Here is a 24,636-nt window from a genome sequence, read left to right on the forward strand (position 1 = left end):
ACAAATTTACATTGTCTTAATCGGAAATATTTTATCCATATGCTTAAACTGGAACAGTCATGTAATTAATTAACACATTCTTGCATATTTAAAACAATTTCCTAATACCAGAGACCACTCTGGTCACATTTTATTTCCAAAATTACATGCTAACAAAGTCTGTTATGATAGAATCGTGTCATTCTACATGATTCGTTAAATTTATCCAGTATGTAAGTGGTTCATATAGACATTAACATAGAACATAGAAAAGTACAGCACAGAACAGGCCCTTGGGCCCATGCTGTTGTGCCAAGATTTAATTCTAATGTAAAATATAGTGACAACTTACGCACCCCTCAACTCACTGCTATCCATGTGCATGTCCAGGAGTCGCTTAAATGTCCCCAATGACTCTGCTTCTACCACCACAGCTGGTAACGCATTCCATGCATTCACAACTCTGTAAAAAAACCTATCTCTGACGTCTGCTTTATACCTTCCTCCTAATATCTTCAAACTATGACTTCTTGTACCAGTCAACCCTGCACTGGGGAAAAGTCTCTGGCTAAGATTCTGGGTTTCCAGCTTCTTCTGTACTCAGTTACTTGATCTCAGATATCAACTTAAGAAAAACTCATAGACACTTAGAACCAGTGAAATGTGTACATTTCTAGCACTAAAGGCAACTTTTCAATCCCATCCTGATTCTTCTGGCTCTTAGCCAAAACAGTATTAAACTCATCCTTCTGCCCTGCATTTTGCCAGCTATCTTGATTTCCAATATTTTGAAAAAAACGCAATTTCTATCTCAACTCCCTCCGGCAAAGCATACCACATTGCAACAGCTGTGAAGATATTTCTACATTCACCTCTGGTCATCCTTGGTCAATGTAAAGTTTAAAATCCCTCATAACTGACTCCCCAGAGGAGAAAAAAATCTGTTAAACCTACCAAACTTCTGAACAATTATTAAAACCTCCACAAAATCCCCCAAGCCATTATCCTCTTCACTGCATTTTGCCTCATAAGTAAGTATAGCTACTCATCCTTCATGCGAGTGTGTACTGTATGGCTTTAATGTCTTTTTAATAAAGCATCAATTAGCACTAATCTCATCAGGTATTATCAATAATGTTTACCATGAAATGAGTCAATACCAATACAAACAGAAAATTGTGAGAAGATCTGATATTATTTGACTTAAAATTAAAGCCAGATAAGTAATTACAATTCACCTTGTTCCTGGTTTAAATTTTTAGACTCAGTGATATTTCAAAGTTGTTTTGCAATTTCTAAGGAGAGAACTTTCCAATTAAGCACCCCAAGGTACATGCAGTGAAATCTCTCCAGTGAAATGCCAGAGTTGAAAATTCATATTCACCAAATGCAATCTAAAACCATTCATTATGTTTTTTAGATAATTAAATTGCAAGATGCATAAATGGTGAAAAACATCAGTGAGAAGTAATAAAAAGGTCGCAAGGGAAATAAGCTTTCCAAGCTACAAGATCAATCACCAATACTGGATAGGGTGAAATCAATTTTGAACTTCCATGAACAATGAGAATGATGAATCCTAGAAAAAGGAGTAAGCCATTCAGTTCATCATGCCTGACCACTTCGCCTGGGACAAGCCAAACAGAGACACGCACAAGAATTCCTAGAAGCATGCGATTCCAACCAGAATTCTATCAACAAACACATTGACTTGGACACCATTTATCAACCCTTGAGAAAAAGAACAGGAAATGACATCACCATGGAAATGACATCACCAACCCAAAAGAAACCCAAACATATAAATAGAAAGCAGGAATCATCAGCAGTGCTTTGTCCAGAGGCTCACTGAAGATGTTACCTAGTATGGTGACAAAATGTCTGAAAATGAATGTTCCAGCTTGGCAAGCAAACCAACACCCGGAACCTCAACTTGAGCTACAAATCTTCTCAAAACTCACTAACATCTTTGAAATATCTGCCAGATTACTCAGACCTCTTGGCATCATGGTAACCCACAAACCCACCAAACACACTAAAACAACAAGTATTGAACTTGAAAGACCCTGTACAGACAATAGGCAATACTAATGTCATTTACAAAATACCTTGCAAGAACTGTAACAAACAATACATTGGACAAACAGGCAGAAAACTAGCCACCAGGATACATGAGCATCAACTTGCCACAAAAAGACATGATCATCTCTCATTCGTATCCTTACATACAGATGAGGAAGGACACCACTTTGATGGGGACAACACATCCATCCTAGGACAAACCAAACAGAGACACGCACGAGTATTCATGGAAGCATGACATTCCAACCAGCACTCTATCAACAAACACACTGACTTGGATCCCATTTACCACCCCCTGAGAAAAAGAACAGGAAATTACATCACCCATCCAAGGAAACAGAAATATAAATAGAAAATGGGCCATACCATCAGTGCTACATCCAGAAGCTCACTGATGATGTTACCTAGTATGGTGATGAGATGCCTGAAAACAAACCTACCAGGTCAGCGAGTAAACCTACATCCAGAACTTCAACCAGAGCTATAAATCTTCAAAAAACTAGCTATTCAGGTATTCTACCTGAATTTTGTGTGCTTAGCAGTGTGGGGAGAATCATGGGTTAATGTTGATCCTTTTAGTCACAAATTAGGGCCATGTTATGATATTTAAGTGGGGATATTTGGGATAGTTTTCACTATGCAGATTACTGGCATTCTAACGTCATAGAGAAGCAAAACTGGAAAGCAAGAGTCTACTGTAAATGAAGACAAATGTATAGCTTGATAGGCAAAGTAAAATAACAACACATGCAAAAGTTAATTTTATACCTATTTAAAATGAGAAATGAGGTAGACATCAGAATGCATCAAAATACAACAAAACAAATAACAAAACTCATCCTAAAGAACTATTGCTGAAAAAATTTGGAAATGCATAGAAGGGAACTGGAATGGTTATTTGTTGAATTCAATTCAAGTATTTCACTCACAAATATAAAAACAACACTATGCAATCTCAAATAATAACTCACCTCCTTGGCCTGAGCAGAAAGTCCTTAAAAGTATATGGCCTCTCCAAGGCAGGATCTTCTGCCTGTTTGAAAGATAATACAATTAAGGTATTAACCCTGTTCCTTATTTCATAAGGAGTTTTGAAATAAGGAGACTTTTGAATACATTTTTTCCTCAGTCTCACCTTTTTGGAATATGTACAAAGCTCCCAAGTAATTTTGTGCGAATACAAATGGCTTAAGTATAAAGAAAACATGAATCTATGCATTGAACCTTATGATATTTACAAGATTTAGATATTACAAGTCCATTTCCCGTGGTGTTGCTGTGCCAAGATCAAATGTCATCTGCAGGTGAAATGGGTAAGATGACAGGTTTAACATAGATAAAGTAGTTTTAAGGTGCATGGGTAGTTACAACATATTGCGTAACACATTCCACAGACCATTGGGAAGCAGAGGTGTTCGAAGAAGCAGAGAATAAGGTTGGAGCATTTAGGTTTTTCAGAAACATGGGCTCAGAAGCCTACTGAGGAGCTCTGCAAGAACCATTGGTGGGAGACTGTAAATTATCGATATGTAAACCTGCCATGCGATGAGTTTGCATTTTACAGGCAGGTGTAGGGATTTATAACAAAAAGGCTGATAAATCAGAGAAGAAATATACACAGATATCAGACACTTTAATAATGCAATATTTGGTCAGCATGCTCAACAGTAAAATCAGAAATTACTTGCTTTCAGGAATTTTGCAAAACAAAAGCAGCAATTAATTTTTTCATTAAATTAAATATTACATAGCAGCACATAAAGTCATAATAAACAAAGCTAAAACCTAGGTATTATTTACAAGAGATGTACTGATGTAGTCTTTTTAAAAATATTAAAATGGCTCCAATACAAATACTGGGGAAAATGAATTTTTTAGAAACAATTTTTTTTTTAAAACTCATTTGAGAGACTTGGTTGTCGTTGGCTAGCCAGCATTGATAGCCCATCCCTAGTTGCCCTCGAGAAGGTGGTGGTGAGCTGCCTTCTTGAATTGCTGCAGTTCACTTGCTGCGGATTGGGCTATAATGCAGGTAGGAAGGGAATTCCAGGATTTTGACTCAATGACTGTAAAGGAATGGCAGTATATTTCCAAGACAGGGTGATGATTGGCTTGGAGAGGAACTTGCAGGTGGTGGTGTTCCTAAGTACCTTGTGCCCTTGTTCTTCTAGTTGCAAGCGGTCATGCGTTTGGAAGGTGCTGTCTAAAGATCTTTGGTAAATTTCTGCAGTGTATTGTGTAGATCGTACACACTAGTGCTACTGAGCGCAGGTGGTGGAGGGTTCGAATGTTTATAGATATGATGCTAATGACGCAGGTTGTTGCATCCTGAATAGTTCAAGCTTCTTGAGCGATGTTGAAGTTGCACCAATCCAGGCAAGTGGGGAGTATTCCATTACACTCCTGACTTGGGGTGTCAAGAAGGGAGTTACTCACTGCAGTATCAGCTATTGTGTTTATGTGGTGAGTCCAGTTGAGTTTCCGGTCAATGGTAACCCCAAGGATGTTGACAGTGGGCGAATTCAGTGATGCTAATACAATTGAATGTCAAGGGGCAATGGTTCGAATATCTCTTATTGGTGATGGTCATTGTCTGGCATTTGTGTGGCACAAATGTTACTTGCCACTTGTCGGTCCAAGCCTGGATATTGCCCAGATCTTTTGCATTTAAGCATGAACTGCTTCAGTACTTGAGTAGCAGCAAAAGGTGCTGAACACTGTGCAAACATCCCCACTTCTGACCTTAAGACAGAGGGATGGTCATTGATGAAGATTGTTGGGTCTAGGACACTACCTTGAGGCACTCCTGCAGAGCTGTCCTGGAGCTGAGATGACTGACCCTCCACCTCAACCATCTTCCTTTGTACCAGGTATGACTCTAAACAGTGGAGTGTTTACCCCCAATACCCATTGATTCCAGTTTTGCCAGGGCTCCTTGATGCCATACTCGGTCAAATGTGGCCTTGATGTCAAGGGCTGTCACTCTCCCCTCACCTCTGGAATTCAGCTCTTTTGTCCATGTTTGAACCATGGCTGTAATGAGATCAGGAGCTGAGTGACCCTGGCAAAACCTAAACTGGGCGTCAGACAGCAGGTTATTGCTGAGCAGGTGCTGCTTGATAGCATTGTTGATGACACCTACCATCACCTTACTGATGATGGAGAGTAGACTGATTGGGCAGGAAGTGGCTGGGTTGGGTTTACCCTGCTTTTTGTGTACAGGATGTACCTGAAAAATTTTCCACATTGTCGGGCAGATGCCACTGGAAGAGCTTGCCTAGGGGAGCAGCAAGTTCTGGAGAATGTCTTCAGTACTATTGCTGGAATGTTATCAGGGCACATTGTCTTTGCAGTATCCAGTGCCTCCAGCCATTTCTTGATATCATGTGAAGTGAATTGAATTAGCTGGAGACTGGTACCTGTGATCCTGGGGACCACGGGAGGAGCCCGAGATGGATCATCCACTCAGCACTTCTGACTGAAGATTGTTGCCAATACATCAGCCTTATCTTTTGTACTGATGTGCTGGGCTCTTCCACCATTGAGGATGGGGGTATTTGTGGAGCCTCCTCCTGCAGTGAGTTGTTTAATTGTCCACCACAATTTGTGACTGGATGTGGAAGGATGCAGAGCTTAGATCTGATCCATTGGTTATGGGATCGCTTAGCTCTGTCTATCACTTGCTGTTTATGCTGTTTGACACGCATGTAGTCTGGTTGGTTGCTTCACCAGGTTGACATCTCATTTTTAGGTATGCCTGATGCTGGCCCTGGCATGCCCTCCTGCACTTTCCATTGAACCAGGGTTGATCCCCTGGCTTGATAGTAATGGTTGAGAGGGGCATATGCCACGAGGTTGCAGATTATGCTGGAGTACAGTTCTGCTGCTGTTGATGGCCCACAGCGCCTCATAGATGTCCAGTATTGAGCTACTAGGTTGGTTCAAATTCGGTCCCATTTAGCACGGTGATAGAACATTGAACTACACAGTGCAGAACAAACCCTTTGGCCCTCGACGTTTCGCCGACATGTGAACTAATCTCTGCTCTTCCCTCTACACTATCCTATCATCATCCATGTGCTTATCCAAGGATTGTTTAAATCTCCCTAATGTGGCTGAGTTGACCAAATTAGCAGGTAGGGCATTCCACACCCTTACCACTCTCTGCGTAAAGAAACTGCCTCTGACATCTGTCTTAAATCCATCACCCCTCAATTTGAAGTTATGCCTCCTCGTACAAGCTCATCATCATCCTAGGAAAAAGACTTTCACTGTCTACCCTATCTAACCCTCTGATCATCTTGTATGTCTCTATTAAATCCCCTCTTTGCCTTCTTCTTTCCAATGAGAACAGACCCAAGTCTCTCAGCCTTTCCTCATAAGACCTTCCCTCCAGACCATGCAACATCCTGGTAAATCTCTTCTGCACCGTTTCCAATGCTTCCAGATCCTTTCCAAAATACGGTGACTAGAACTGTACACAATATTCCAAGTGTGGCCACACTATCATTTTGTATAGTTGCAGTATGATATTGCGGCTCCGGAACAGAATCCCTTTATGAATGAAACCTAACACACCGTATGCCTTCTTAACAGCACTATCAACCTGGGTGGCAACTTTCACATCCACACTACCAAGAATCTTTCCATTGACCCAGTACTCTGCCTTCCTGTTACTCTTCCCAAAGTGCATCACCTCACATGTAGTTGCCAACTATCAGCCCAATTCTGCAGTTTATCCAAGTCCCCCTGCAACCCGTAACATTCTTCCACACTGTCCACTACTCCACCAACTTTAGTGTCATCTGCAAATTTACTAATCCATCCACCTATGTCTGTGCCTAAGCTATTTATAAAAATAACAAACAGCAGTGCTCCCAAAACAGATCCTTGTGGCACACTACCAGTAACCGGACTCCAGGCTGAATATTTTCCATCAACCACCACTCGCTGTCTTCTTTCAGAAATCAGTTTCTAATCCAAACTGCTAAATCATCCTCAATCCCATGCCTCTGCATTTTCTCCAACTGCCTACCATGTGGAACCTTATCAAAGGCTTTACTGAAATCCATGTATACATGTCAACTGCCCTACCCTCATCTACATGCTTGGTCACCTTCTCAAAAAACTCATTGAGGTTTGTGAGACATGACCTGCCCTTGAAGATGAAGGGCTTTTGCCCGAAACGTTGATTTCGCTGCTCGTTGGATGCTGCCTGAACTGCTGTGCTCTTCCAGCACCACTAATCCAGTACTTGATTTTCAGCATCTGCAGTCATTGTTTTTACCTTGAAGAAACCATGTTGACTATCTGAAATCAAATTGTTGCTTGCTAGATGATTATAAATCTTATCTCTGATAATCCTTTCCAAAACCTTTCCTACAACAGAAGTAAGGCTCACTGGTCTATAATTACCTGGGTCATCTCTACTGCCCTTCTTGATCAAAGGCACAACATTTGCAATCCTCCAGTCCTCTGGTACTAAACCTGTAGACAATGATGAATCAAATATGAAAGCCAAAGGCTCTGCTATCTCCTCCCTAGCTTCCCAGAGAATCCTCAGATAACTCCCACCTGGCCCAGGGGACTGGTCTACTTTCACTCCTTCTATAATCGATAACACCTGTTCGTAACTAACTTCGATCCTTTCTAGTCTAATATTTCGTACCTCAACATGGTAATGCCACACAACATGATGGAGGTTATTCTCAATGTGAAAGCGGGACTTAGTCTCCACAAGGACAGTGCGGTGGTCACTTTTACCTGTACTATCATAGACAGATGCACCTGCAGTTGGCAGAGTAGAAAGGAGGAGGTCAAATATGTTTTTTCCCTTGTTGGTTCCTTCACCAACTGCCGCAAACCCAGAATAGCAGTTATATCTTTTAGGACCTGATCAGCAATGCTGCTGCCGAGCCACTCTTGGTGGTAGACATTGAAATCCCCAGCCCAGTGTATATTTTGAGCAGTTGCCACCCTCTGTGCTTCCTCTAAGTGTTGTTCAATATGGAGGAGTGTTGATTCATCAGCCAAAGGAGATTGGTATGTGGTAACTAGTAAAACTTTTCCTTGCCCATGTTTAACCTGAAGTCATGAGACTTCATGGGGTCCGGAGTCGATGTCAAGGATTCCCAGGACAACTACCTCCCAACTGTATACCACTGTGCTGCCACCTCTGGGTCTGTCCAGCTGATGAGACAGGAACATATCCAGGAATGGTAATGGTGGTATCTGGATGTTATCGGTAAAGTATGATTCTCCGACTAACTATGTCAGGCTGCTGCTAGACTAGTCTGTGAGACAGCTCTCCCAATTTCAGCACTAGCCCCCAGATGTTGGTAATGAGGACTTTGACAGGGCTGTTTGTGTTTTTGCCATTGTCTTTTCCGGTACCAAGGTCAATGCCAGGTGGTCCATCCAGTTTTATTCCTTTATTGTGATTTTCTAGCAATTGATACAATTGAGTTTCTTGTTAGGCCATTTCAGAGGGCAGTTGAGAGTCAACCACATTGCTGTGGCTGTGGAGTCACATGTAAGCCAGACTAGGTAAGGATGGCAGATTTCCTTCCCTAACGGGCATTAGCGAACCAGATGGGTTTTTCCGACAATTGATAGTGGTTTCACAGTCGACTCTTAATTCCAGATTTTTGTCATTGAATTCAAATTCCATCATCAGTCATGGTGGGATTCGAATCCAGGTCCCCAGAACATTATTCTGGATTTCTGGATTAATAGTCGAGCGATAATACCACTAGACTATCGCCACAGGTTCTGGCCACAGTAATCTCAAGGTCTGTATCCACACCACCCCCAAGAGTGGAAGGCAGTGGCAAATCACCTTGGGGGGAAAGAAATGCTGTCACAGAGCTGTACATCACAAAAACAGAACCTTCGGTCTAACCTGTCCATGCCAACCAGATAGCCTAAATTAATCTAGTCCCATTTGGCAGCATTTGGTCCATATCCCTCTCACCCTTCCTATTCATGTATGCATTCAGAGGCCTTTTAAAAATTATAATTGTACCAGCTTCCACTACTTCCTCTGACAGCTCATTCCATACACGCACAACTCTCTATTTGAAAAAGTTACCCTTTAAGTGCTTTTTAAATCTTCTCCTCTCATCTTAAATCTATGCCCTCTAGTTTTTCACTCTGCTACCCTGTGGTCAAGACCTTGGCTATTCACCTATGCATGCCCCTTATGATTTTATAAACTTCTGTAAGGTCACCCTTCAGAATCTGACGCTTCAGGGTAAATAGCCCCAGCTTATTCAGCCCCTCCTTATAGTTCGATCCTTCCAACATCCTTGCAAATCTTTTGTGAACCCTTTCAAGTTTCACAACATCTTTCTGATACCAGGGAGATTGCAGAATTGAATGCAGTATTCCAAAAGTGGCCTCACCAATGTCCTGTACAGCTGCACCACAATTTCCCACTCAATGCACTGACCAATAAAGGCAAGCAAACGAAGCATTTTCATCATTATCCTGTGTATCTGCAAGTCTACCTTGTGTCAAAGTGGTGCAGAATGAAACAAACCTCCTTTCAGAGAAAACATTCAGGATATCATGCATCTGCTGAACCAACATGTTGCTTCCAACAAGTTCAACATCAAGCTGTTGTGGTTTCAAAAAATCTCAAATGTTTGTTGTAACAGGTCATTTTGCATGGTAGCTTAGGCTTGCAGGAGTTTAACACGCAAGTTATTACATGATGCCTATCTTAGCTGCAGCTCACTGTACTAATTAACTAGATTCCTCTTCAGAATATTTCGTTTTCCCCCCAGAGGTTCCACCTCAATTAATCTGTTAATTATTTTCAATAATTCCATTGCCAGAAATGCAAGAGTTCATTCCATGTTTTCTATCTAACACAATGGCTGACGCAAACTTTAGACTAAAAGCAACAAGAAAAGGAATGTTGCCTGAGTAAGAAGGTGAAGGGCAGGCTAAAACTGATAAGCAGAAACTAATCAAGTTTATGCTGTCTCATGAAAGTTATCTGAACAATGCACTTCAAATAGCTGAATTTATGCGTCCCAAGATTATATTTTCTATTTAAAGAAAAAGTATCATAGCCTCCAAACAGTAGTTGAAGCTCAAGCTCCGAAAAGACCAGATTGAATAACAAGCATAGAAAATTTGAAACTGGATGCATGATACGGCCACAGAATGAACTGAAGCATGCACCTTATAGAGGACATTGCCCACACAGTAAAATATTATTGACATGCCTGGCCAGAGGCACCTCAACCGTGCAGCAGACAAAAGTTTTCAATAACCAGCACTCTAAGATAGCGTTAAAGAGAGACGATACTTAAATTTTGAATATTAGGTATGCCAACTTCATTTTTATAAAGTTATTTGAGAGATATGGGCATGCTGGCTCGGTCAGCATTTACCATTATTGCTTTAGAGATGATGATGATGATGATAAGCTATCTTCTTGGACTGCTGAAATTCTCGGATTGTGTTCTCATTGTGGAGTTAGGAAGGCAGCTCCAGGATTTTGACGCAGTGATACTGATGAGAGATTGGAGGCAATCGTGCAGGCGATGGTGTTCTACTGCATCTGTTGCCCTTGTCTTTCTAGGTATTAGTGATTGCAGGTTTGAAAGATGTTATTGATGATACTATCTTATAGATAGTACACACTACTACCCGTGGACTAGGGTGGTGAAGGGAATGAACACTAAAGGTGATGGATGGGTGCTAATTTAGTAGGCTTATTTGACCTGGATGTTATCAAGCTTCTTGAGTGTCGTTGTGAACATATGAACAGAAATCTTCTTTTCAACAGCCTTACTAATGGTCAAAGTGAGCCCTACATCCTGCGGGCCGAGCTAAAAGAATATGGAAGATTCTATGCTCTTGGTTAAGATTGATTACCTGTACATTGGACAGGTTCTATGATCTACAGCTCTTTGGGCTAAAGCTTCAAAATCGGAAACAGAGTAATAAGCTAATGATCAACCATGGCTCAAATAGCTCCTATTTTTTGTTATTTTTCTATGTTTCTATGTGCCAGGCAGAAGATCTTCTGGGAACAGGCTTTGTGTTTGCTTCAAATATGTGAGGAAAGCAACAACAAAAAAAAAACCTTTAATGCTTCCCTTTTCCCTCAAAGTATGGTCAGCACAAGTGATTTCATCAAGACATCATCCTAAATGGAAGAGAAAGTGAGGACTGCAGATACTGGAGATCAGAGCTGAAAATGTGTTGCTGGAAAAGCGCAGCAGGTCAGGCAGCATCCAAGGAACAGGAGAATCGACGTTTCGGGCATCAGCCTAAAGAAGGGCTGATGCCCGAAACGTCGATTCTCCTGTTCCTTGGATGCTGCCTGACCTGCTGCGCTTTTCCAGCAACACATTTTCAGCATTATCCTAAATGGGTTCAGTACCATTTGTATTCCAATATGGTATGTGTTACGATTATCTTAGAACAGAAGAACAAAAAGCCTAATGTGAAGAAAGCACAGAACTAACCTTAAAGATTGGCTTACCCAAAACTCCAAGAATGAGGCTATTCTTGGAGTGGAAAACCACGGTCATCTGTGTAACTTGGCACAGTACATAAACAAAGGCAAATTGCCAAATTGTTACTGACTAATTGAAGTGCAATTAAAATGGGAAATATATGAACATTTTTATAACAGAAATCAAATGATGATAGAATTTCAAAGCAAAGCAAGATTGTAAAGAAGAGAACAAACAGCCAAGTTTCATCTGACTGAGGTGGAATCTTCAACATGAAGCTGAAAATATAAAAGACATGCAAAGTAGCTAAACTATAATTAGAGAATGATACAACACAGGAGGCCATTGGCATAACTATGCAGGTTTTTTGAAGGAAGTATTTAATTAGTTTCATTATCCTGTACTTTGCCCATCATCCTTGACCATTGAATCATCTTCTCCCACTCCCTTTCAGGCAGTACCTTTCAAATCACCGTACCTTTATAGTATTTCTCCTCATCTCACCTTGGGTTCTTCAACCCATACCCTTCAGTATGTTTCTTATTGTCACTGATACTGCAAAGTTTCTCCTTATTGACTTTATCAAAGTCCTTCACATGAATTGGGACAATAATTAAATCCACAGTTAGTCTTCACTAGGTGATGAAAGCAATGAACTCCATTACAAGTAAGTTAAAAGAATAACATTGAACAACTTGCAGTGCAAGGAAGCAGCATTCTGCAGCACGCAGTGTCAGTTCCAAACTGCTTAATGCAAATGTTGTAAAGCTAAGGTAAACTCTAGATTTAAATGCACCACTTTCAACATTCGCTCCCTTCATCACTGATACATACTGGCTAGGGCAGGCAATGTTCTTGTGGTATTTATCATTTGACTATTGATCTAGAGACCCAGGAAATGTCCTGAAGACCTAGGTCCAAATCCCACCATGGAATTCAGAGTCCAATGATGACTGTATATCCATGACCAATTGTTGAGGGAAAAAGAAACTATCTAGCTCATTAATGTCCTTTAGGGAAGGCAAGTATCACTCTTACTTGGTCTGACCTACACATGACTCCAACGAGAAAGGGAGGACTGCAGATGCTGGAGATCAGAGCTGAAAATGTGTTGCTGGAAAAGCGCAGCAGGTCAGGCAGCATCCAAGGAGCAGGAGAATCGACGTTTCCTGAAGAAGGGCTCATGCCCGAAACGTCTATTCTCCTGCTCCTTGGATGCTGCCTGACCTGCTGCACTTTTCCAGCAACACATTTTCAGCTACACATGACTCCAGACCCACAGCAACATAGTTGCCTCTTAACTGGGATAGGCAATTAAAATTGGCCGAGCTAGCGACACGCTTGCCCTATGAATGAGTTAAAAATGCAGTGTACACCTACACATTAAGGTTCCTTTGACAACACCTACCAAACCCATGTTCTTGATCACCTAGAAAAACAAGGTACACTATGGTTGTCTTCCAAGTCACGCATCATCCTGATTTAGAATCAAATCATGTTCATTCACTGTAGCTAGGTCAAAGTCGAAGGACTCACTTCCTATGAGCACTAACACACCTACAACAGTATAAACTATCCCACCACTGGTTTTCCAAGTCAATTAGTGATGAACAATAAATGCAGGCCTAGCTAGCGACACCTATAACCCATGAATCAAAATAAAAATGATCTTATCTCAGCCTACCTTGAAAGTATTTAACATAAATCTAATTATAAAAATGAATATATAAAAGCTTTAAGAAATGATAGAGGGGCATGGTCTTTTCAGGCCCAATGTTTCAAGTCTAAACTTCCATCTTTATTTAAATGACTAGAATTGGCCGGGGAATTCACAGGAAGCACAAACACAATGTGCTGAGCAGACTCTGTGCAGTGTCTTTTGCTACGTTGAATGCAGAGAAATTTAGCTTCAGATCCCCAGGAATACCAATGTAAAGCTATAATTTGAATAGACCACTAGGTGGCTCCTCATATCCAAAAGAACTAAGAACAGTACAGCACAAGAACAGGCTCTTCGGCCCACCAAGACTGCATCGACACACGCCTTTCTAAACTAAAAACCTCCTCTGGCAGTGCATTAGAGGCACTTACCACCTTCTATGTGAAAAAACTTTTCTCTCATGTCTCTTTTCAACTTACTCAAAGAAAATTAAATGATAATACATAAATTAGGTGAAATATACTTTCATAATTCATTTCCACCGCTCTTTGTTGTTCATTCACATGTTGAATCTATTCTTGAATTTTGTTATTGGCACCAATATGGACCATGGTCTCTGGCTGTTTATCTCCATCCTCAGAGTATTCCGCAGCCAATGACATGTTTAACCCTGACACCATAAGGCAACATACAGTCCTGGAATCACTTTGGTACAGCTGCACATTTTCCTGTTTTCTTATTGAAGTCTCGGATCATGATTGTCTTTCTGGCCCTTTTCCTTCCTGCTCTACATAGCAGAATCACCCTATGCACTGTGGAAGATGCTGAGCTTGGGACTCTCCTGATGAATGACTACTCTCACCAGTGTTCAGAATGGAAAACCATGAAGAGAACAAGATGCATTTAGGGGACTCTTACACTAGATATCCTTGTTCGCTGTTCATCAATTCCTTCTCTGCTTATCCTCCTACATGAGGCAAACTCCTCGAGAAACGTGCTTGGTCAAACCAATCTCTCCTCATGGGGCAGTATTGTCATCCCTCGAATCAGCCAAGTGAGCATCCAATGCAATCCCTCTATTGGAACTATATCCTTTCTTAAGTAGGGAGAATAAAACTGCATACAATACTCCAGGCATGGTCTCCCCAAAGCTCTGTATAATTGCATTAAGCCAGCCCTACATCTGAGCTCAAATCCTGTTACAATGAAGCCAGAAGCATTATTGAACACTCAGCAAATTCCAAAACAAAGAGTGACATTGTTATATAGTGGATCGAGATCACTTCATTCCAGATGCCATTATATTCTTAGCGCACGCACAAACAAAAGAGAAGTCAAGATGTGAGGTGAGAGTAACTCCTCTCAATATGAAGACAGCATTTCACATAATGCAAAATTAATGCGCTCCTGTAAAATTGAAGATAATGGCGGCAGGAGGGTGGAATGGGGAGCTCTCCGCTGTCTGGAGTAGGAAGATAGCTGTGGTAGTTAAAAACCAATCACTACAGCTGAACATTTCAGCAAGACTTTCCCAGGAATATGTCTGAGACTTGATCATGTTAGTAAAAAGACAAAGCTGTCTAATCAATGACTGTTCAACAATAATAAGATCAGAAGTGAGGATAACACAGATGATTGCAATTCCTCTGATAATTAAACAAGGCTTGCCCCATGCATTAAGACCTAGAGAATATTTGTGACTTGGAGGTGCCGGTGTAGGACTGGGGTGTATCAAATTAAAAAGATCACACAACACCAGGTTATGGTCCAACAGGTTTATTTGGAAGCACTGGCCTTCGGAGTGCTGCTCCTTCATCAGGTGGTCGTGGAGTATAAGATCATAAGACACGGAATTTATAGCAAAAGTTTAGAGTGTGATGTAACTGAAATTATATATTGAAAAAGACCTGGATCGTTTGTTAAGTCTCTCATCTTTTAGAATGACCATGTTGCTTTCAGTTCTTTCATAATCCCAGAACAGTTAAAAGTTACATTCTCAAGTGAACTTTAACAAAAGGTGCCATGTTGGCCCAGATAATGCATTGAAGGTTTGAGGTAATTTGTGCCACAATGTTCAGACTGATTCTAATCTAAAAAAATGAATTTCAGAATCTTACATAGATTCTAATCTTTAAAAAAAAATCAAAAACGTAAATCAATTTTTTAAGATTAGATTCAGTCTGAACATTGTGGCACAGAGAGGCTCACACAGGGCACCACACACTTTAAATGCATTATCTGGGCCGACATGACACCAATTGTTAAAGTTAACTTGAGAATGTAACTTTTAAAAAAGTTCTGTGATTTACATAAGAACAAAGTGAAACCAACATGCCCATTCTAAAAGATGAGATTTTAACAAACAATCCAGGTCTTTTTCAATATATAATTTTAGTTACAACACCCTGTAAACCTTTGCTATAAATTGTGTCTTACGATCTTATACTCCACAACCACCTGAAGGAGCAGCGCACCGAAAGCTAGTGCTTCCAAATAAAGCTGTTGGACTATAACCTGGGTTTGTGAGATTTTTAAGTTTGGACAATATTTAGTTTTGCTCTGATAATTGCTGAACAATATTTATAGCACAGAGATGTTAGGAAATGACCATCTCCACCAAGATACAACAAGAATCACCTCATGCCATTGCTGCATTGAATCACCCATCAGCAGCAACCTGAGGGTTCACTATGGCCCAAACTTGGACAAGTTTCAACAATTTTTTATTATGCAGGTCCACAATATGTTACCACTCATTGAGCAATATAAATCAGAGACACATGAATGACTGACTCAAAAAAGAAGTGGAAATATCTATTCAAGTGCAAAGATGCTCGTCTGACATTGAGGAACAAGAATGCAGCCTCCCTCGAAAATATGATCCATGATGTGTCCTCACTGGGAGTTGTTGCCACTGTCACTGTATCCCAAAAGGGAGACAAAGTTCCATCGACATGAAATTGCATAGTTTACAATGAGGAGCAAGAAAAAGTTTTTAAAAGCAGGTTCACACATAAATGTAGGGCAAGGTCATTGTTATTTCTTACACTTAGCAATCTCTCATGTTTTCTTTTACATGTCATGAGTCTTTTTTCATTTTATTTTATTACAGTGTTTAAACTATCATCATATCCAGCAATGGTAAAAATTGTTTGTAGTTATCACTTGGTTTCTCTAACTACATGATAAAGATAGTAGATTATTTATGACTGCCAGTAAGCATATGCATATACTTACCCAAGATACCCCTTCCCTGTCTCCAATTTGTTACATTGCTTGTCCACATCCAGTTCTGGATGAGGATAAATTTTCTTCACTGACATAATAGAAAGACCAAAGTCTAGCTGTGACAGGCCCAGCTCAACACAGTACTTGCAAGTCAATGGGTTTGACTCTGATAATCGCAGACTCGCTACAGTGCAGAAAGAGGCCTTTCTGCTCATCAAGTGTGCATTGACTGTCCAAAGAACATCCCACCCAAACCCAGCCTCCTACTCTATCCCCACAACCTGGCATTTACAATGGCTAATCCACCTAACATGCATATCCCAGGATACTATGGGCAATTCACCTGACCTCCACATTTTTGACTTGTGGGAGTAAATTCACACAGACAGAGGGAGAACATGCAAACTGCACACAGACAGACAGGCTGGAAGTGAACCTGGGTCCCTGGCACTGAAGTGCTAACCACTGAGCCACCACGCCACCCGCAAGTTGGTAACAGTGAATTTTATGGATTGTTCTCTTTTTAAAATAATGAATAAACTGGACAGAATAGTCAGGGAGAAAGTGTTCCTATTTTTAATGATCAAGATGAGAGGACACGTTTAATGTGATGTGCAAAAGAAGCAAATACGATGCGAGGAGAAACCTTTTCACATGGCGCCTGGAATGTCTGGATGTGCGGTGGGTTCAATTGAGGCGTTCAAGAGAGTATTAGTTCATTATGTGAATCAAATCAATGAATAGGATTAGGAGTAAAGGGCAGGAGAATGGCACTAAGTCATGTTGATCATATGGAGAAACAGCGAACACATCAAGGGCCAAATGGACTCCTCCTATGCTGTAACAACTGTGCTAAACCGGTTCTGTGCTAGAGGCAACTTAATCCTGGAATTTCAGCTAGTAGAAATACAGACGATTTTGCAGATGTATGAATTAATTTACATGAAGAGCCAAAACAACTGAGTACTGAAGATAGAGTGCTTGACTCTTGGAATTTCTCAGTGAGGAATCAATAGTGGGAGAAAGAATGCTGTTCTGGCCTTTTATAAAACATGGTTTGATCGGAGAGTGGGAATCAACAATAGCAACAGCCTGGTAGTATTAATTAGGTGAGACGATTGCAGATCAGTTGATGAGTTCTAAGAGTTTTCTTTCCCCTATTTAAACCAGGGGAGTACTTTAAACTGGCACTGCATATGCACATCTTTAAAATGATTGTATTCAAGTTGCAACTTAGTCAAGCTCCTAAATACGATTACAAATACAGAGGAACCTCAATTATCCAAAGGAAACAGGTAAGCAGTATTTCGTTCAGTTAATTGAATTCCGGATAATCAAATTCCGGATGACATAGTTTAGCTGAGCATTGGGACCTTGCGATCTTGCCGGATAATCCAACATTTGGATAATCGAATGCCGGATAATCAAGGTTCCTCTGTAAGTGAGTGATATTTCTAAATGTGAAACTTAATTTAATAAATAAAACACAATGAAGATGGCAAGACATGTGCGTGTTACAGCCATCTTTTGTGGAGTAGTATGGAATGATCTGAGGCAACCACATCTGCAGTAAGAGACTGCAGCTCAAGCAATTCCTGCTCAGATTTAATGGACTCCAAACTTTGTGCACTGGCTTATCAGGGAGGGCAAAAGTTACCTGTATTCTTTGTTACAACATGCAGTCACACCCTTTAGGCTAGGTATATTAGAGTTGTTCTGTAGTATAGGACCAACCATGTGACCACAACTGAGACAGTTATCAGGACCCAGAAGTTATCAAAGAAGGATCCTCAGACTTTGCAATTATCCAACAAATCTGATCATATTTTAGGTTGTACGGATAAGAGCTGGACTGCAGGGAAGATGAATCAATTGACCATAGTACTGTGTGCAGGGAGCAATTCTAGAATGGGAATTAAAAAGAAATGTAGTGAACATTATAGCTTAGGAGATAGATAATGTCCTCTGCCAAGTGTGTAATTCCTGAAGGCAGTGTTGCCTATCCAGTTCCAATTTTAAGTGCATTATCTTGGGATTGGAAACAAGTTTAGAACTGGGAGGGGAAGAACCCAGTTGTGGTCCACATCATTAAAATAATAAAAGCTGGACAAACAAAGAGAATGATTTTAATTTTCATTTAGATTGCAAACTGGCAAAGGTAGCCTCAAGGATAAGTTAATTGAGTGTTTCTGTGAACAATGGATTCTGGAACCATAAATGTCTGGTAATATGTAAATAACAGGATTCATGATTTCATAGTAAGGTATCCTCATTAAGAATAATCACTGCACCTTTCACGTTCAGTCTGAGAGCAAGAAATTTGGTTCAACATGAGTGTCTTGAAATTCAATAAAGACAGTTAGAAGAATGGGAAAATAGATTTGGATTGAAGTGACCTTGAAACCACTGAGCCACCATGCCACCCACAAGTTGGTAACAGTGAATTTTATGGATTGCTCTCTTTTTAAAATAATGAATAAACTGGACAGAATAGAATGTTAGAGAAGTAGTTTAACCAATGGAGAAAAATGATATATGGCAGTATCACCGTGGCTAACTAAGTTATGGATGGTATCAAATCAAAAGAAAAGACATATAATACTTTGAACAACAGTGACAGTGGGAACATTGAGAGATGAGCAAAGGATAGGTTAAAAAAAATTAAGCATTACAATTTGTCAAAGGTTTCATTTTGCGTTCATCAGGACAATTCATAAGAATACCAATTTCAAGGGGAAGAAAAACATTTATGCTGCATTAAGTTAGCATCTTAATTGCTTAGTAAGTGGACATTGAATTAAAGAGACATTGCCATGGAGATTGAACAACCTCCTCCTCCTCCTTTCGGTTTCTTACATCCCTACTCTCACTAAATTCTCTCACTCAACTTTCTGTCATTGACTTAAATGGAACCACAACCATAAAAATTAGGCCAGTCAGTCCTTGGAGCCTAATGTTCCAGTCAATATGATCATGACTTAGGCTTTATCTCAATGCCATACTCCCACTTTCTCTCCTTATCCCACTTGTATTTATTATAATATTTCCTCATCTCCATCTTAAATGGTCTACCTCAACTGTGAGCCCTGGTTCTGGACTCCCCAAAAAGGGAAATAACCTCTCTACATCTAGACTGCCCAGCCCCATTATAATTTTATAGTTTCAATCAGATATCCTCTCATCCTTCTAAACTCTAGTGAATACAGGCTCAATCACTCTTCACAGTCTTGGCAATCCCAGTATTGTCCTCGTGACCCTGCACTCTACTTCTGCTATGGCAAGTATATCCTTTCTTGAGAAACCAAAACTGCATGCAATATTCTAGATGTGGCCTCACCAATGTTTTGTGTAACTGCATTAAGACATCCCTACTTCTGAACTCAAATCCACTTGCAGTAAAAATCCAATCCAGCATTTGGCTTTTTAATTTCTTGTTGCACCGGTCTGTCGTTTTCATTGACTCGTGTACAAGAATGTACATTTGTACATTCACACACTTACTAATATTTTACCATTTGAATAACGTTTTCCTGCTTTTCACTGTAAAGTGTATAATTTTAAATTTAACAAGGTTGTACTGCATTGCCATGTGTTTTCTCACTTACTCAACTTGTCTAAATTACCTTGAAGCATCCTCCTTAGCACATCACAAAGTTTGTGCTATCAAATTTGAATATGTTGCATTTGGTTTTCCCACACCATCATTTATATGTATTGTGAGCTGAGGGCTGGGGACCAATGACTTCTAGTCCAGTAATGTTCATTTTTCTGATTCACAAAGTATTTTCAAATTTCATCATAATCTTACTGCCCCCTACATTCTCTGTAACCTCTTCAGGTCTACAAATCTCAAATATCTGTGCCCTCTCTATTTTGGACAATGGTACATCCCCAATTTTAATCCCTCCCTAAATAGTAGCTGGCATAGGCCCTGAATTCTGGAACTTCTTAAGTTTTTCCATCTCCCTAGATTTCTTTTCTCCTTTAAGGCAAGCCTGATCTGTTCCAAGACATCATGCAATTCACTGTCAAATTTTGATTTGCAATGCTCCTATGAAACAACTTCAGACATTTTCAATATTAGTGGTGCTATATTAGTGCAAATCTTTGTTGTCAAATACAATTTGTATTCATGAGCAACTCAAAAATCACCCTTCCCGAAATCCATAATCACTATATCAGACAAGGGTAATCATTAAAATAGTGCTGTGCTTACTCATTAATTTGAATTTGGCAGAGGAATTTGCTAGAACTGCAAGAGGATCAGTTTGGCAGCCAAAGCATTTGTAATGATCTCATCGTGACTTACTTGTTTATAACTTGCACAGAGAACATGCTGCAACCCATAGACTTGTAAAAACAAAGATGACAAGCTAAATTAAATCCCCTTCACTATCATTTTGATTTCATCACACAAGTTAGCAGCATGTACAACTACCCTCTGTAACCAGCTCCACTTTAAATCTCAAAACAATCTGAAATGGTATGAATTGTTTGAATAATTACATTAGGTCATTTTCTGTCACAGATCAAGCCATCATTGGAGACATGACTGGGTCTGATCAAAGTGTTTAAGATTACTACAGAAAAGGTCAACATGAAGGTCAATAGTGTGGTTAAGTTCACAGGCTGGCTAGAATTTGGAGTCAGAATATTTGGTGGGGCAGGGGGGCAGGCGAGGGGAAAAAGGGGATGAGTGGGTGGAAATACATAAACTTCAACATTTGGAAGTTATAGATAGGAATTAGCAGCTAAAGTGGGCAACTTAAATATAATGCAGGAAAATGCAAAATTGGTCATTTTGGAAGGGAGAACAAAAGAACAAGATGTAATTTAAAAAGAGAAAAATTGCAACACGAAGGGACTTGGGGGTATTTATGAATGAAACACAATGCTAGCAGACAGATGTAGCAGGTGACTAGGAATGCTAATGGAAATTAGCCCTTATTTCACAGAAGGAAAATGGGAAACTATTATTGAACCTGTACAAGGTGCTGGTGAGTCCACATCTGGAATACTGTGAGCAGTTTTGGTCCCCTTATTTAAGGGGATATATTATTTGGAGGACGTTCAGAGAAGGTTCATTAGGGTAATCCCTGGTAAGGATGGACTGTCTTACAAGTAAAGGCTAAACAAGTTGGGACTCTAACTCTGGGGTTTAGAAGAATGAGGGATGATCTCATTGAAACACACAGGATTCTTAAGAGGTTCATAAGTGTGACTAGGACCACAGAGCACAGACTCAAGAATGAAGGAGCATCAATTTAAAAACTGAGATAAGGAGGAAATCAGTCTTTCAAAGGGTTGAAAATCTTTCAAACTCCTTGCTGCAAAGAGCAGTGGGTGCAAAGTCCTTGTATACATTTAAAGCTGCGATAGATAGATAGATTCTTGTTCAGTAAGGGAATCAAGGGTTACAGGCAAATGGCAAGAAGGCGGATGTGAAAAGCATTAGATTAGTCATGCTCCTACTGAACGGCAGAACAGGCTCCAGGGGCTAAGTGGCTTGCACCTTTCCCTATTTCTTAAAAATGCTATACTTTTGTCTCCAGCATTAGTTCAATCTCAGGATTTGTTTTCAGTTCTCTGCACAAATACAGTTCCGTAGCTACTAACATCTCTCTTCCTGGCAACATCACAAAAACATGGATACAGCAGCAAGTGAGCAGAGGCAAGGAGAGAGTTGAAAATAGAACCTAGAACATTATTCTAGTTGGGTGAGCTTATGGATGTAAGTGGTTTCATTGATAATGCAGATGTGTGAACGGCAGCTCATTTCAGGGTAAAATAGAATACGGAGGTTGTAAACAAACCTGACGAAGGGCTTATGCCTGAAATATCAATTCTCCTGCGCCACAGATGCTGCCTGACTGGTTGTGCTTTTCCTGCACCACACTTTTCAGCAATGATGTTCAGTCTCAGACAGTTATTGCAACTAGGCTCGACATCCGCGACCCATTCTGAGCTGGCTTCCACATTCTCCGCTTTGTAAACTTTAGTTTACCCAAAATTCTCTTGCCAATGTCATAACTTAACCAATCATCCATCATGCATATGTTCGCTGACCTAAGTTAGGCCTATATGAAGCAATCCTTTAAAACTGATTTAAAAATTCTTGTCCTGTGCCCTCACCTCTTTATGTCTGTAATCTCAGTCAGCATGACCACACTCCAAACTGTGCTCTGTTCACTTATGTTAAGGGATTCCCTATTTAAACTGGATCCAGAGTGGTAATTGAAGCTTGAGCTGTGAAAGTCCTAGGCTATGCAATGCACTTTGTATAACCACCCCGCCTCTATATCTCTTGTCCCTCCTTTAAGATACTTGTGAAAGCCAGCTCTTTCTCCAAGCTTTTGACCATCATGTTGGATGTTGAAAGCACCAAGTCTGGTTCTAACAATAATTTGATGCTTAATATCATTCATTATAACATTTGTATCATAAATAAAAAGGGAAAGAGTAAGTAAAGTGAATGTCAAAGGTTGAACACAGATAATCCTGTAATGGCAAATGAAATGAACAAATATTTGCTTCAGACGTCAATATAGAAAACCATTCAGAAATAGAAATCGGAGTAGGTCATTTGGTCCCTCAAGTCTGCTCTGCCATTTAATAGGATCAGGGCTGATCCTACCTTTTGCCTATAACCTGTGATTCCCTTTCTGATCATGTATTCAATTATGATGATGCTGTTTGTTTAACAAGGTTATGTTATCCCTGTTTTTCTCAAAAGAGGTTGTAAAGGCAGAGGTTCCAATATGTCTGGAAATACTTACTTGTAAAAGCTTGTAAGTGTTTTTTAAAAACCTGTTCAATGAAAGGGGGGTGACCAGTTCTCCCCGTTTAGGGTGTGGTTTGGTTTTTGCAGCTGCTGGTGAAGTCTTAGCTGGGAACCCAGAGAAGCTGCCGGGGACCCAGAGAAGCAGTTCCATGCTGATCCTCTCTCCTTGACTTGCCACTTCTAAAAACTGTGTTTAATTTTACCAGTTTTTGCCAAGGGAGCGTTTAAGAAGATGTTGCTAGTGTTTAGAACAGCATTAAGTAGAATCAATTGGATTTTTAGATTCAGTTCTCTTATGTTTATGTTTCATTCAGTAGTTTGTGAATAATTTCTGCTTTGTTTAAAACGGAGTGGTTTAGCCAGCTGCATCACTCCTGGAATATCCATTCTACACGCTGCACTCCTTTAATTGTAATTCAAACAGTTTCATTTATTTTTCTCTTTCTCTTTTACCTCTTACTCATTTGCTTAAAGCAACAATTACAATTAAAAGCAAATACAATAGAAAAAGGACAAATGGCCCCAGCAGAACAAAAAGAAAACAGACTGAATTGCTTTAGCAGAACAAAAACTAAAAGAGAGAGGAAGGGAGAAAACAGAGAAAAAAGGGGGGGGGTGGGAAAGGACGGTGGGAGGGGTGGAGTTTGAACTTCAGAAATCAGCACTTAGACAGAAAAGTCGACATAAAAGGATGGAGGTGAAGGCTGAAGGTAATTTGTATGAGGAAGAAAAAGTGAGATGAGCAAACCCATGGTAGCCAAAGGCCTGGTGGGGATCTGTTTAAATTTATTCAAGCTTCACCTAAATTTGATCTTTTTCATCTCATTTGAAAAGGTGGCTAAACAATTGCGATGGCTAGTGACCATGTGGGTTTTGTTGATCCAAACAAAATTTGTAGGTAGAGCTAGTGACGTTTCGAATCACCATCAGAGGAAGTATGTGGGGCATATAAAGCCAGTGAAGAAAGCCACCTTAAGTGCATATGAACTTGTGCCAGAAGCCAGAGACATCATTTCAGGAACCTAAAGAGGGGCCTTGGTCAAACCTAAATTGAGTTTGAAAAGATCAAAGTAATTTTGATACGTGAATGAGGGCATTAAAAATGAAACAAACCTATGACCTTAGATGATTATTTTGGGGGAGTTCAAAAATTCACTTCTTGAGGTGATGAGAATTCGTGGAAGAGCAGAGAGTTAAAACAGCAAGATTAGCAGCTGAAATGGCTAATGATTATGAGTTGGTTCATAAATCAAAGTTTGGCTTCCAACATCAAGTTCAATCCATGAGGGATAAAAATTGGAGAAGGGAGAAATCCTGACATGGAAAGAGAAAGGTAGATCTCGGTGAAGATCATAAGGATAACTTACCACAGGGTAAAAAGGAGACCTTTTAAAGGGGAAAGAGAAGTTAAAAAGCCCCGATGTTAAAGT

General features: G+C 40.1%; 1 protein-coding gene across 14 annotated transcripts in view; it reads right to left on the reverse strand.

Annotated features, from left to right (window-relative positions):
- nedd4l (NEDD4 like E3 ubiquitin protein ligase) overlaps positions 1-24,636 on the reverse strand; it is a 497,532-nt gene that overhangs the window by 121,344 nt on the left and 351,552 nt on the right. For all 14 annotated transcript variants that reach the window (XM_072573778.1, XM_072573770.1, XM_072573760.1 and 11 more), the window contains one exon: positions 3,033-3,094. In XM_072573778.1, the coding sequence (XP_072429879.1) occupies positions 3,033-3,094 (62 nt within the window). The remainder of the gene's footprint in view (positions 1-3,032; positions 3,095-24,636) is intronic.

This window comes from Chiloscyllium punctatum, chromosome 1 (genome assembly GCF_047496795.1).
Source record: "Chiloscyllium punctatum isolate Juve2018m chromosome 1, sChiPun1.3, whole genome shotgun sequence".
Taxonomy (NCBI): Eukaryota; Metazoa; Chordata; class Chondrichthyes; order Orectolobiformes; family Hemiscylliidae; genus Chiloscyllium; species Chiloscyllium punctatum.